At 37.8% G+C, this 14,622-nt stretch overlaps 1 protein-coding gene across 1 annotated transcript in view; it reads right to left on the bottom strand.

Annotated features, from left to right (window-relative positions):
- The window catches only part of hcn4 (hyperpolarization activated cyclic nucleotide-gated potassium channel 4), a 106,232-nt gene that overhangs the window by 58,992 nt on the left and 32,618 nt on the right, over positions 1 to 14,622 (bottom strand). The window contains exon 2 of the mRNA XM_012868255.3: positions 7,825 to 8,248. Within this exon, the coding sequence (XP_012723709.2) occupies positions 7,825 to 8,248 (424 nt within the window). The remainder of the gene's footprint in view (positions 1 to 7,824; positions 8,249 to 14,622) is intronic.

Genomic DNA, 14,622 nt, shown 5'->3' with positions numbered 1-14,622 from the left:
TGGACAAAATATTTCTAATTCTGGCAATATTCTGGAGGTGAACAAAAGGAAATTCTGGAAATCCTGTTTAATATGGGATTTAAATGACATGTCATGGTCAAAAAGAACAATTTTTCCTTGTAAAAGTGTTTGGAAACCATGTATCCCTTTCCTTCCTCTACACAATTATGGTTTTTGATCTAGCACATACATTCACAGCTAAATATATTATTGTTGTGATTGGAATCTGACAAAATGTGAAAAGGTCAAATGATGCTCCTTCTTTTGAAACACATTATATAATCTTCTGTGGCTTTTAGTAAAGGCTCAGCTCTTAATGTGTTTTATTTTGTTTATGTTCCTACTTATTACAACAATTAAGTAAAACCCAAATTATGTACTGGAGGAAACTTGTCCTCCTGATCCTGAGAAGTTTTATTATGATATGACTAGCTGTGATGATCTACCATTCTCTTTTAGCATTGGTCCATTCTCACATCCATCTGCATTCCTTTCCTCCGTCTTTTGCCTTGTCACGCAAACTTTTCCCCAAGCAGTAAATGTTGAAGACAACATTTACCGAGTTGGCCAGTTGTGACGGTTGTGTTGTGGGCTTCGGGCAAGATGGGAGGAAACCCTTCTGAGCTTAGTCATTAGCGGACTGCCTTAAATCTGATTTAACGAGATGACTAATCTCACCCGAGTCAGCAACACCAATGAGGAGGAATATCCGGTCACGGTCTTATTTTTATCCAGATGAAGAGTGACAAGAGGAAGCTGACAAGAGAGAGAAGGAGGAGAGGCATAGTGACAGACTGTTTAGTGTGTGTGTGTGTTTGTGTGTGTATGTGTGTGTCCGCGCATGTTTTAGAGCTCGATAATATCTGCACACACTGCTGAACGCCATTATGCATGACAGTGTTATCACTGGCATGAAGCCACAACCACTAAAACCTCCTTGTTTGTAAACAGCGTTCTATCAGCTCGCAGGGTGTGAAAAAAGCCCTCACATCTAGAGAGTTTGGAAGGGAACGGAGGCAATCAAAGCTAATTTATGGTAACCGTGATAGAAAAGGACGTGTAAGAAGATTTCACGAGCCGGCGGGGGATCAGGGCGTCGCTTTACTTACGTATGCATAAACATTTAGTGACGGTGTTAGAGGGGATCAGCTTAAAGCAGGTAAAGATGATGATTGATTTGTAAAGACTGCAGCTTTAAAAAAAAAAATCACTTTAACAGGTCAAAAGTCCAGAGCTACACATCAGCGCCTTTAGAGATTCTAAGATCCTATGAAGGCAAATTGTTTGATTTCAAACTTTCCCCTGTTCAATGCGGAGTCCTCGTCATCGCCAGCTTTAGTAGGGCTGCAGCGTGTCGGCTGATGATTCATGTTAAGATGTAGCTCAGCAGTCCTCGCTGCTCTTTTCTGAGAAGACTCCGGGGAACAGTTTAGGGATCAACATTCTGGCCAAAGGACACTTCATCAGCTGGTGGTTATGTGAAAACATGTCTGAGCCTCCGCCTATGATGCATTATATTCAGAGGACGTGCAATCACGGTGCCAGTGTCAACACAGCCTGCTGAAAGCTGCAAACAAACACATGGGAAATGGCAGCATGCATATATATATGTCTATACATGAACAGCTTTAGAGAAGATCAGAAATCGTTTCTTGGTCTGTACTAGAAGTTTGAGAAAGAAATCTAAGGTGACCTCTTAGAACACGCCTGGGGATTTTTTTTTTTCTTTTCAGTAGGAGTCAGCACCGCTATATCTCCTAGAAATGTTATTGCGCTTGTACTGGGTCTGTGACCGAGTGTGAGTTAGCTAACCGTCCCCAAGAGATTATAAAACAGATTTATGACGCGTCAAAGCAGCCTACTGCTGTGAGAGTTCAGGTCATCCTGACACAATTTGTCTGCGAGAGAGGATGCGAAGCAGAAAATGATTAGCCTAAACACCACTGGAACATGTTTTAAACTATATGTGCCAGAAACTGTAAACAGGTGCATCTAAATAACTTAGAATCTCATTATAGTTTTGGAAATCAAAGAGTGAAACTCAGATATTGAATTGAATCATTGCACATGCACTGATATATTCCAAGTGTTTATTTATGTTTATTTGGATGATTAGGGGCTAACAGCTATAGAAAACTCAACATTCAGCTTCTCAGAAAGTTGGAATACTACGGTATACATTTATAAGACCGATAAAAAACAACTTTAATAAAGAAATGTTAGCCTGTTGATATTGATTAATGACTTAGTCAGGGCTCCTACAGCATTGCTGTATCAACACAGTGTGCCATGGAGCTGGTGAGGTGTTAGGGAAGCCCAGGTTGCTTTGACAACTCTAGGTGGTTTCTCTCACCTTCTTCTAGATAACAGCTCATAGATTCTCCATAGAGGTTATATGAGGCAGGTTTGTTGGCCAATTATACTATTTTGACTTGACCTTTTTTTTTTTCATTTTGGCTGTTTGAACAGGTGCCAAGACCTGCTGGAAAACCATGGTCACATTCAAAAACGTCTTTTGGAGAAAGAATCTTTAGCCAAAGCGGAAGTGCGTCTGAATAGTGCAGTCAGTAAGGAAAGGGGTAGGAAAAGGAGTCTGTATGCTTCCTCCCCCAGCTCCTTTAGCATAGTAACCTTGCAATGTCTCATACTGGTCTTAAGGAGCTATCAATAATCCCATTATCCTTTGTGTGACAACACGTATAAGCACAGTCCACCCCACATAGAAATTAAAGAAAATGTCCGGTCCGAAGATAATAAGGCACGCACTTTGTAGTTCTTGTTCAGAAGGATATAGGCCCGGATTTGACTTGAATCATCCATGTGCGTTTCCAGCTTGTAATGACGTAAATGTTAAAGGCTGTCCAAAATCGGCACAGCAGTCCCAAGCTCCTTTCCTACTCAAGATGGTGTTCTTACTGTTGACCTCATGAAACGGTCAAGAATAGGGATGGGTATCGAATTTGGTACTTTTATAAGTACTGACTGAATCTTGTTGGTACTACCGGGTACCAATTCACGTAAGAAAAAAAAATTCACTGTGACACTGAAGGAGTGGAAGAGTGGTTGATATTCTATGCCGAACATGAACATAGCATTGCATGCACAGGAGTGTAATAACGTCAGTAGCCGCTGATCCACTAAACAAAGCATGGCTGATAGAAAGTGCTAAATGCTCCTAATCTGAGGAAGCTACTGGTCACTGCTGCCAATTAAGATAATTTTTTGCTATATTTTTAATTTAGCAAATTTCAAATTTTCAGACCCATCCAGCGATGGGTTTTTCAAAAAAGTGACTAGCGACAAATCCAGCGACTTTCTTCTCTTATTGGTGACTTCCCATGAAAGTACCGATCGTTCTGGAGTCATTATCTTGGGAGAGAAATAAATATGTTAAATTGAAACATTTAGATATTTTATTAATAAACAGTGATTTCTACATAATCACACAAAAGTGCAGAAAATAGGTACCGTTAAGTACTGGTATCGATTCCCAGGTACCGGGTTTCAGTACCGTATCAGTTCAAGTGTGAAAGGTACCCATCCCTAGTCTAGAAACAGAAACTAGAGCTACGAGCAATTTTATTTCATTGAGATGCACCAATAATATCATGCTTTTACTAGTTCATTTAAAAAAAAAAATCAGTTTTATATTTAAACTGGAAACTCCTAGCAAGTCTTCAAATCAGAACATAAACAACACTATAGGTTCTTGATTGCTCCTGCCATTTCTTCATTCGAATAAACAAATAAATAAACAAATAAATAACTGAGGAGGGCAGTAATTAAAGCCAATTGGCTGATGTACAACTACTTGTAATTGGATTAAAATGCATTTACATTATGTCAACATCATGTTCGTGAATAAGATGGAATTACAAAGGTCTTATGTTCTTCAAACATAAATATATGCAACTGACACAAAAAATCCACAAACAACCTATAGAATCAACCTGAAATTACATGAGAACAGTTGAGTAAGATATCAGAGTGAGGGAGCTGACTACAATTGCATGCCACACTTTTCAGCTTTATACAAGTTTAATTTTCCTTACACCCTACAATTTTGTACTACTTTGTATTGGTTAATAGCATCAACTCTCACTAAAATACCCTGAAGTTTGTGGTTGCTATGTCACAAAATGTCAAAATGTCTAACTTGTTTAGCATGGCACGGTACATAATCAGTGATGAAAATGATCTCCAAATCAGACTGATCCTTCTGGATCCTGTAACTCCTGAGGCAGTAACTGTATGTTGCCAGTGTGTGCATGGGTTGCAGCACAGCATTAACAGGAAAAGTCAAAAAGTCAGGCAGGTGGTGTGATGTTGGTGACAAGCTAGTCTGCAGTGACAGATGACATTTTTGTAAGGTTGCATGGAGAGTGCTATGGTGCTGAAGCAAGGCTGGTCTTTCACTCTGTCTGCCTAACTAGTATTCATCGGAACCTTTACACACAACCAACATGACACCCCCCCCTCCCACACACACACACACACACACACACACACACACACACACACACACACACACACACACACACACACACACACACACACACACACACACACATGCACAGTGTGTTACTTTCTCCATGTCTGATGCCCCTTCACCTTGTTGTGCTGCTTCAGTTGTACATGGCAGAGCAGTTAATGTCATTAAAATGCCCTTGTATATTTTTCATGGTCTGAATATTAATCATTCGCCTTAGTCTGCTCCTGTCCTTCTGTTAAGCCTAGTTTCTAAAACAAAGCACTACTCTTGAGAAGTGATCAATTATCTCCAAACAAAAGGACAGGCTTTAAGCTTTGGAGGCTTTATTTTGTCTTTACGTATTCCTTGCCTTTCCCATCCTTTTTCTCATTTCCTTACTTCCTTTCACCTGCTTTGGTTCCTTGAGCCATTAATGTAACTAAGAAACATGCTATCATGAACTCTTCCATCTGGTTTAATTTTTTCTGTTTCACTGCTTTTGAGTTTATGCACAACACAAGTGGCCCTCACCAAAGAAGAAGTACAGCTAGACAGACTCTGAGAAGATTTGTTTTTACTAGCATGTGATTGGCTGAATAAAAAAGAGGGAATAAATATTCTGAATGTTTAATTGACTAGTAAAAATGCATGTAAAGTGACACTTAGGGCAAATTTTGTTGTGAGGAAATGTATTAGGAATTCACTTCCTCTGTTTCATCCTTTTCTGCTTCCTGTTGATGGATACGGGCGGATTTTATATAAAGAACCATCTATTGTTCGAAAGAAGAACTAATCTACCTTGAGCACAGCTATAACAGTGAAGAGGCTGTTTATTGTGGTTGAATTCTCTGGAAACACCGTACATGTGATGATGGTATGACCATGGCTTAAGCTTGGCTCATTTTATTTGCAATAAATATGATACTCTGAGATACCGAGATCTATTGTTGTTTAGTTCCACTTCAATCTCATATTTGACATAATGAAAACACTTTTTTATCTGTAAATATATAAATAATAAGGGCATAATTTTATTTATTAATGTTATATAGCAGGCAGGGATAAATATGCATCATTGTCTGTAAATTAGAATGTATGTTCTGAAGAAACTCATTAGCTGGATTAAAGTGCCCTTTGAAAATAACTTTTAAACCAGTATTAAACATAGATTTCATTTAGCCCACATTTCTGTATTAAAAATAGATTTTTATTGGTCTGATGTAATATTCTAATCCCCTGAGAAATTAAATGATGTGTTTGCATAAGCTGTTAGCGGAAAAACATCATAATTAACAGAAAAAAAATGCTTGGAAACATAAGTCTATGTGTAATTAGTATATATAATGTGTTTCTCATTGTAAACTGAGTTACTGAAATAAATGAACTTTTCAATAATACTTTAATTTAATGAAAATGACTTTAAATATTCCATAGTTTAATGGGCAAATATTTGTTTGCATTTAGTTATGAGGAACGCAATAAATAATACTTTTGTTGTTAAACATTTAACAGCAGCAGTTCTTTATGGTGGAAAAAAAATGCTATTTAGATGAAGCAATTAATAGAAAAAGGGTCAATGTCAATAATAAAAAGCAAAATAGCCATTTATTGCAAGTTATACTCCAACTGCCATCATGATGCAAAATCTATATTTGGTTTGAAATTAATCCAAAGGTTGATGCGAGGAGGCATCAGCTGAAGTAAAACAGAAAAACATGAAAGAAATTAATGTTGATAAGTTATTTTTGGAGCCCAGTTTTTACTTTTGCATTTTGTTTGCCGTTTTTCCAAGATTTTTCCAAATTACCTGTAGGTTTTAAGGTAAAAAAATACTTTACATTAGTTAAACCAATATCTATCGGTCTTCCCTATGTTTAATTTAAAAGAATGAAGTCCCATCACAAGTGGAATTAAAGGCTTTTTGATCAAACTGTAGATTCTTAGGTCTTGATTTAAGTTTGCGATCTAATTGCTGCTCTTTATCTTTAATTTTAACTTCAACTTCAGCTTCTACCATTAATCTTAACTTCAAGTCTTAGATCCATTGTTATATCTTTTACAAATGTGTGTATTAGATTGATCTCCTTTAACTTTTATAAGTTGCTTCTTATCCTTCTGTCTTATCTATTGTCTGGATTGTGATGAGGTTGCTACTACTATCTCTTGCTGCAAACGAATTGCCCATCAGGGACCTAATAAAGTGAAGTCTGTAGGTACTGTGCTCTAAACAATTATTATTGAAAATAATTTCAATAGTATACCACAGGCAGGTGGTAATTTCATAGCATCTATGCTGAAATAGGTTGCAGAAATCATGTTTGCTTCTTGCATCTTTGCTTGAGAGTACACAATCTGATTTGCTACTAAGAATAATGCTTTGTGCAGGGTAAAGTACAGTCTTCTGTATTATGCTTTTGCACTCTGATTTTCCAGTATTATTTCTCAGGACACTAAACCTAAAATCTCACCATGGCACTTCCACTTTTGAAATGAAAACGTACAAGTCAAATTATCACAGTTCTCACTGTGCAAGGTTTCACAACACGCCAGCACACCTTACTAAGCTCTCAACCTTACAGTTATTTAATTCCAGCAACCCCTAACATTACTTTGTACAGCTTTAAAAGTTCCTCTTAATGTCAAATAAAGTCATGTAATTTGAGTGGCTTGTTGTTGACTTCAAACTGTGAACCTGACACCTTGCTTTGCACCCTTTACGCAGGAGATTAAACAACAATCCATCCAAAGAGAGCAATGGGAACTTTTCTAATTATTGCTGCAATTATAATCATGCTTGTGCTGCAGCACTGCCTCTCTGGGGCCTGGGGTCCCACTGCTCTCTGGATGGGCACGTGGAGGTAAAATGCTAATCAACATCCCAGCTTCATCAACTTATTGGTGACTCGCGTAAAAGAGTAAAAGAGTCTCTTCATTCCTTTCAAGGGGAGATGCAATCAGAGGCGTCCTCTATGTATATTTCTTTCCTGGGGGGAAGACGGAGAAGGTACACAGCAAAAGTGCTCGCAGTAGTACATTAGGATAGGAATATTATTTAAATTGTAATTTAATTTAGAAAGTAAATCCTAATCTTGACTGCATTGTCAAATTATAGTTGCAGGATTGTTATGCATTGTATTATTATTATTATTAATTATTATTATTATTATTATTATTATTTATTTATTTATTTGTTTATTTATTTATTGAGCTAGGCTACACTTCGCTATTTGGGGAACATGAAAGATTTTCCAAAAAACCTGAATGATTTTCTAAAGACGACTACACGATCTTCAAAAAGGGAACATGGCAATAGTCAGTAAACAAGCTTAACACCCTGAGGTGAACCATCCTACCTCTTCCCACTGGTGGATGTAACGAATGAGTCGAGACAGTCGCAGGAGCCGCAGCAAGCTGAGGATCTTTGTAAAGCGCACAATCCGTAAAGCACGCGCTGTCTTGTAGAAATCCGAGTCAATGCGTGTCTCCACAATGAGGAAAATGTAGTCCACGGGGATGGAGGATATGAAATCTACCACAAACCAGCTGCGCAGGTACTTAATCTTGATCTGCTGGGGATCAAGGATGATCTCTGTGTTGTCTTCTTTAACTATGCCCGTCCTGAAGTTGAGGACCAGGTCCATGAGGAAGAATGTATCTGAGACCACGTTGAAAACGATCCATGGGGGGGTGTGCTCGTCCTTGAAGAAGGTGATGCCCACGGGGATGATGATGAGGTTGCCGACCATCAGCAGCAGCATGGTCAAGTCCCAGTAAAACCTTCATTTAGAAAGACAAAAATGAGAACATAAGGATTACTGAAGTCAGAATCTACCAAGCATTAACAGCTGACTAAGAAGGAAACTCAGTCAGTTTCGTCAATCACTTCAATAACTTAGAACATGACGTTACAGATTAAACTAGAATGTATAAGATGATTAAAAATTTTGTTTTTTTCTTTACTTCCAGCAGCTAATGGAGGGACTTTGTTAATATAATTTCCAGTGATGTTTTGTTGTATTATTTCTATTTATATTTACTATCTTTTCATTTTGTTTATAGTGCCTTGGAAAAAGTTTCACACTTGAAAACCTCAAAGGATTTTATCGTAATTGAATGTGATTGACCAACATAAAGTCACACATAATTGTGAAGTGCAATGTGAAGGAAACATAGCGTACATTTGAATAAATAACAATCTTAAAAGTGTGACATGCCTTTATATGATGCCTTAAACAAAATCCAGGGTAAAAGAAATTCCATTCTGAAGTCACATTATTCATAAATTGATAAAGTCACTATAAATCCAGCTTGTTTTATGAAGGTCTCAGGGGCTTGTAAGAAAACATTGTTGGACAAACAGCATCACAAAGACCAATGAAAACAATAACAAGGATGATATTTTGTAGATGTTTTAAGGTCATGTAATACTAAACAACGTTTGAAGATCTCAAATAGCACTGTTTAATATGTCATATATAAAATTTAAAAAGTGGAGCAGAACTGCAGACCTACTGAATACTTGCCCATGCAGCCAAACTGACCAGTTGTGCAAAGAAGGCATTATTTAGAGAAGCATCCAGTGATAAACTGTATAAATCAATCATTACAAATCTGGCTTGCATGGAACAGTGGCAAGAAAAAAAAAGCTTTAAAGAAAGCAGTCATAAATCTCATCACCACAAGCTATGTTGGGGTCACAGGATGTGGAAGAAGGTGACCCGGTCAGATGAGACAAATATAACGCCGTACATCACTCTGAACACAGCATTCCCAAAGAGACACATGGTGGTGGCAGCATCATGCTGTGGGGGATAATCTTTTTCAGCAACGACAGAGGAGTTGGTCAGAGCTGATGGAAAGATGGAATGGGTAACTACAGGGCGATCCTCCAAAAAAACCTGCAAACTACTTGGGACTGTACAGGAAGCTCCGCTTTCAAGCAAAACAATGAGACCAATCATACAGACAGAGCTTTGATCAAAGCAACAGGTCCTGGAGGAAAACAGACATTCCAGCAACATCCTCCAGCTCATTTTGAGGGATCCCAAGGTGTTCCCAGGCCAGTCAGGATATAGAGTCCCTCCAGCGAGTTCTGGGTCTTCCTCAGGGTCTTTGAAAATTGATATTCTCAGATACTTTCCACCAAATCTGACTGAATTTGAGGCATTTTGCAAAGAAGAAAGGGCAACAGTTCCTGTCTCTAGATGTGGCAAGATGTGGTAGAGACATATCTTAAAAGACTTGTAGATGGAAAAGCAGTGACAGCTGGCTGTACCAAGTATTAATATGGGAGCAGGTGAACGCACCCTCCTCACAATTTACAGATTTTACTTGAAAAAAAATATTGAAATTAAAATCTCCCAGATTTATCACTGGATACAGTATTCATGTCCTTTATTCTGTAAATTGTTGTTGTAGATTATTATTATTATTATTATTTAAATACCACCTTATCTTTACAAAATGCAAACATTTCACGTATGAAACCACAGTCATGCACACACAAACCTTTTCTACTGGACAAAAACTGATTAACACTCAGAGGTTAAACTATTGACAGCTTCATATGTAATGAATCACGGCAGCGGACCCAGAATTCAGCCAGACCAGCAGAGGTTCTTAAAAAAGGATTTATTAAACAAAAAGCAGAGCAATGCAAAAAGGACTATAGAATCAAAAAGACTAATAAAAAAACATCCAGAACTTCATAGGAACAGAAACTGACTGGTAACATGACAGAATAGCTCAGGTTCTCCGGAAGGGAAACACTAGGTCAAAATTCCAAAAACAAACATCAGATCAGGATTGACTCACCCAAAACCATGACAAGACCAACAAGACGACCTGGCACTGATGTCTGGTCCCAACAGTTTATATGGAGGTGGAGGCAGGTGAAACTGGTGAGAGGTGATTGCAGCAGGGGTGGAGTTAGGCAGGTGTGCAGAGTAAGTAATTAGACCAGACATCAGTGCTGAGGCTCAAAACAAGAACAGATCAGAAACCAAACCTAAAAAGCTGAGAGGACAAGTGGACAGAAACAAACTACACCAGACCTGATAAGAAACAAAACAACCCCGAAGTATAAAACTAAAACAGAAGATAAAGCCAAGACTAACACGGATGACCAAAACAGGATAAACTAACTGTAAACAAGCAAAACAGGAATCTAGACAAGACAAAACTCAAAGCAGCCAGAGAACCTAAGGCAGGAGAGTTAACAAACCAAAACAGAACCTAGAACATTACAACATAATCACTTTCCTTTGTTAATTTCCATTATTAATTTTACAGATAGCCACTTGCAAAAAAGAAGAAAGAAAAAAAAAACAATCTTTAGGCTCCCAATGTATTACCTCTGAATTTTTATTTGCATCTTTATCACTGTAGTTCAATGCTGTTAGACAAGAACTCTATTTGAGTTTGGACCATGAAACGCAACTCATAATTAATTTAAGATTAACTGTTACTTACAGTAGGAAAACTGCTCTTGTTTGTCTTCTGAGGCTGAATAAATTGCCTTATCTGCTGGCCAGGTAATTGAATCAAGATTTATGATAGATTCTATGTACCAAACAGACTACAATATATATATTTCTGCAATTTTACACCGGCTCATAGATCTTCAATTATTTTCTCTCTCACTCTCAACTTGGCCATAAACATCTTTGCTGATACTTAATTTTAAGAATAATCCATAATTTTACAAAAGCCCCAATGGGGACCCATGCCACATATATACCCAGAGATAAGTAATAAATATGTCTCTACTAAATTATAGCTTGGTTGAAGGATGCAATTACTGTTTTTCTACTTCCTTCTTGTGCAGCTGATGTGTATTGATTCTTTAGTTCATGCATGGCCTGTTGAAGTAAATAACTCAGGGGTATCCACTGAACTACCGCTGTACAGAATCACACTGTCACTGAGCAGTGCAGCTGAGAGATGAGGACCCTAATTCAAGCTCAGGCAGAGGTTGGGGGATAGAAGCATATGAGCTTTTATTCTCCTCTTGTAAACAGAGCAGAAAATGCTTGTTGTGGCATGTTATCCATCCAAGAACATAGAAACGAGGAAAGGCGGGGGAGCAGGAAAGACATGGCACAGAACAAAAACATACAACACAAATGAATAGCTCAAATTTAAGGCTCAACTGATGATGAATCCTGATGAATGCATGTCAGATTATTGGTAATCAGAATTTAAACAACGCATGAAAAATAATTACAGCATCAAGAATGCACAATGAGTTAATACATGTACAAAGTTCTGAAGAAACTGAAGTCAGGGTTAGGTTAAAAGAAAAAAGAAGACAATCGTCAGAAGTTGAACATCTCTCAGAGCATTGTTCAAGCCATCATCCAAAAATGGAAAGCGTATGACACAACAGCAAACCTACCAAGGCATGGCAGTCCACCTAAAATGACAGGCTGGGCAAGATCTGCTGGCCAAAGGGCCTGTTTGCAATTTGCCAAAAGTCATGGTGGACAAACAAGAAACAAGTGGAAGAAGGAGCTCCAGACAGATGAGACCAAAGCTTAAGTTTTTTTGGCCTACATGCAAACCCTGTCTGGAGCAGAAAAACTAAAGCTGCACACACTAAACATACCATCCATAAAGGACAGGGAAGCTGACTAGACTTGAGGGAAAGATGGATAGAAAAAAAACAACACATGAGACTGGGGTGGATGTTCACCTTCCAGCAGGAAAATGACCCTTAACATACAGCCAGAGCTGGAATGGAAGAGTTTGGATCATATATTCCTGTTTTAAAAAGGCTGAGTCTAAAACTGTGCCCATATTCACAAAGACTCTTCAGTTTCCTCTCAGACATCTCCTATCTTAGCCTAACAATTCCCCCCTAGGAGTCTTAGCTTAGGAGTGATTCAGATAGCAGCTGAGGGCGACTCTGAGTGAGAAAATGACAAGTTTTATCTCAGTGAGGTTTGGTTGACCCCGTTCCTATATGTGACGCTGTCTTTTAAGAGCTGTGATTGGTTGATAGTACAGGAAACATACGCACACAAATGCACACATAGTAATAAATGGAGATAAATTAACCGATTAGGCCGGATTAAGAAATGTATCATGTTGATAAAATTTAGCAAAATTAAATAATTCCCACACAGCATCAAAATGTTGGAATGCATTATTATTATTATCCTCCTCATCATTTTTATTTTCTTGTGTTTATTTGAAATACTGGTCACTTTGCTACTTCATCTATTTAATATTAATGTGCTCTCAGCTGTCAGCGTTTTATGGCGATCGCCTGCTTGAATAAAGTGGTGTCATTTGGCAAAACAACCAACAGAAAATGGTGGGGAAAAAACAAGAGGAGCAACGCCTCTGTCCGCACAGCTCTGGGCGAAGGATAGAGGAGTGTTAAAAGGAAATCGGTCCCTGGATTACGGCACAATAGGCGGACTTTGAAGCACATTGTCACAGATCCTTTTTCTCTGTGTGTCTTGGTGCTTTTACGCACCAGCCTGGAAAGTGAGAAGCGCTCCATGCAGCAATCAAAAGCCAGAGAAGAGAAGGCATCACACAAGCAAACTTCTAGATGATCATTTAGGCTACTGATATCGCCCTGCAATACAGACAAGACTTCCTTACCTCTCTTATCTTGTCTAAAGCGTGTAGTTATGTACATACTTTTTGCAACTTTTTCCATTTCTTCTAGAATGTTTAAATTGAGAGTATTTCTGTAAATAATATAAAAATTAATCTGTACTATATTATTTGTACAATTCTCCAATTTTTAATCAGGATTTGTCAATATTCTTCCTGTTTTTAATTTGTTTTCTATAAAACTACATTACTGGATCTGCACTGTTAATCCGTCGGGCCGCTAAAATGAATTCATTTCCATCTATGGGGATGATAAGGTTTATCTTATCTACATAATAATAATTGTAAGATTGTTAAAGAAGTTTATGCGCTCATTCCTCCACTGCTTGGGTGGTGGATCAGCCAAAAAGCTCTCTCTCTGTTTCCACCATCTTCCTTGCTTAAGACACTATGTGGCTCACTAAAAGTCCTCCTCACTATTCCTAATATTTTTTTCCCACTTTAGGAGGCCTAGTGTGCTTTCTGAGTAACTTTTATCTTACCGAGGTAAAATTCTAAGAAAAATCGTAGAATTGGGGAAATTCTTTTTCCTAAAATGACGTCACTAGCTACGTTTAACAAAAATAATCTGATTAAAGGGCCGATCGGCATAAAAATGTGTCATGTAAACAAGCCAATTGGAATATTGGATGCAACCTTTATATTAGAAGAATTAAAAGACCTCAAAATTATTACTTATTCAGTAAGAGTTCCACCATAAGTAGAACCTAGTGCAAGTCCAGCCTGGGATCTTGGAAGATATCCATCAATCCATCCATTTTCTAACACTCATATAATCCTGCCTTCTTTACTATTTTTCATTGTCCAGCAAAGACGGAAGTTCTTATTCTGCGTTTTTTTAAGGGGAATTTGATAACTGCACGTGTCAGAGAAGTTCTATTCTGAAAAAAGCCCGGTGCATGTAAACACACAATATGATCGGATTAATTGATATAAATGGTACAATCCGCCTATTTTTTGTTTTTTAATCTGAATACATTTCAATTCAATTGTGAAATTATTTGCACATAGACATAGCTATTAAGATCTACTTTTACTCTTAGGATTCTTCGTGAATGCGGGCACAGATGTGTATTGTCTTCTAAAACGTGCTTTTACATTGGCTGAGTTACATTTTAAGAGAACATTGTGTTTTCTCGGAGATGCTTGAAATATTTTCACCACTTTCATCTCTAAACCCGGTACAGTTCATGTCAGTAACCACTAATGGTTCCCAAAACAGTAAACAATTTATGATCATTGTGTGCATGACAATCTAACTTGTATTGCTAACACAGGGTAAAGGCAGGCTTCATCAGCTTCCATTTTTTCATCACCCTCAGTCTCTGTTGCCTCTCTTGCTTTTCTTTATGGAAAAAGATCTACTTCACTTTGAATTAAAATATTGTAACTTTTCTGTTCACCACACATAGGTGGTTAATAACTCATGTTATCGACAAAACATGAGTTTTTAACTGCTTAGCTGACGATTTACAAGGAAATCCCAGACTAAGACAGGCACATATAACCATACATTAAGCACT

The sequence above is a fragment of the Fundulus heteroclitus genome, chromosome 4 (assembly GCF_011125445.2).
Source record: "Fundulus heteroclitus isolate FHET01 chromosome 4, MU-UCD_Fhet_4.1, whole genome shotgun sequence".
NCBI classification, from domain to species: domain Eukaryota; kingdom Metazoa; phylum Chordata; class Actinopteri; order Cyprinodontiformes; family Fundulidae; genus Fundulus; species Fundulus heteroclitus.
The sequence above is the reverse complement of the archived record's forward strand: the minus strand, read 5'-3'. Positions and strand labels throughout refer to the sequence as shown.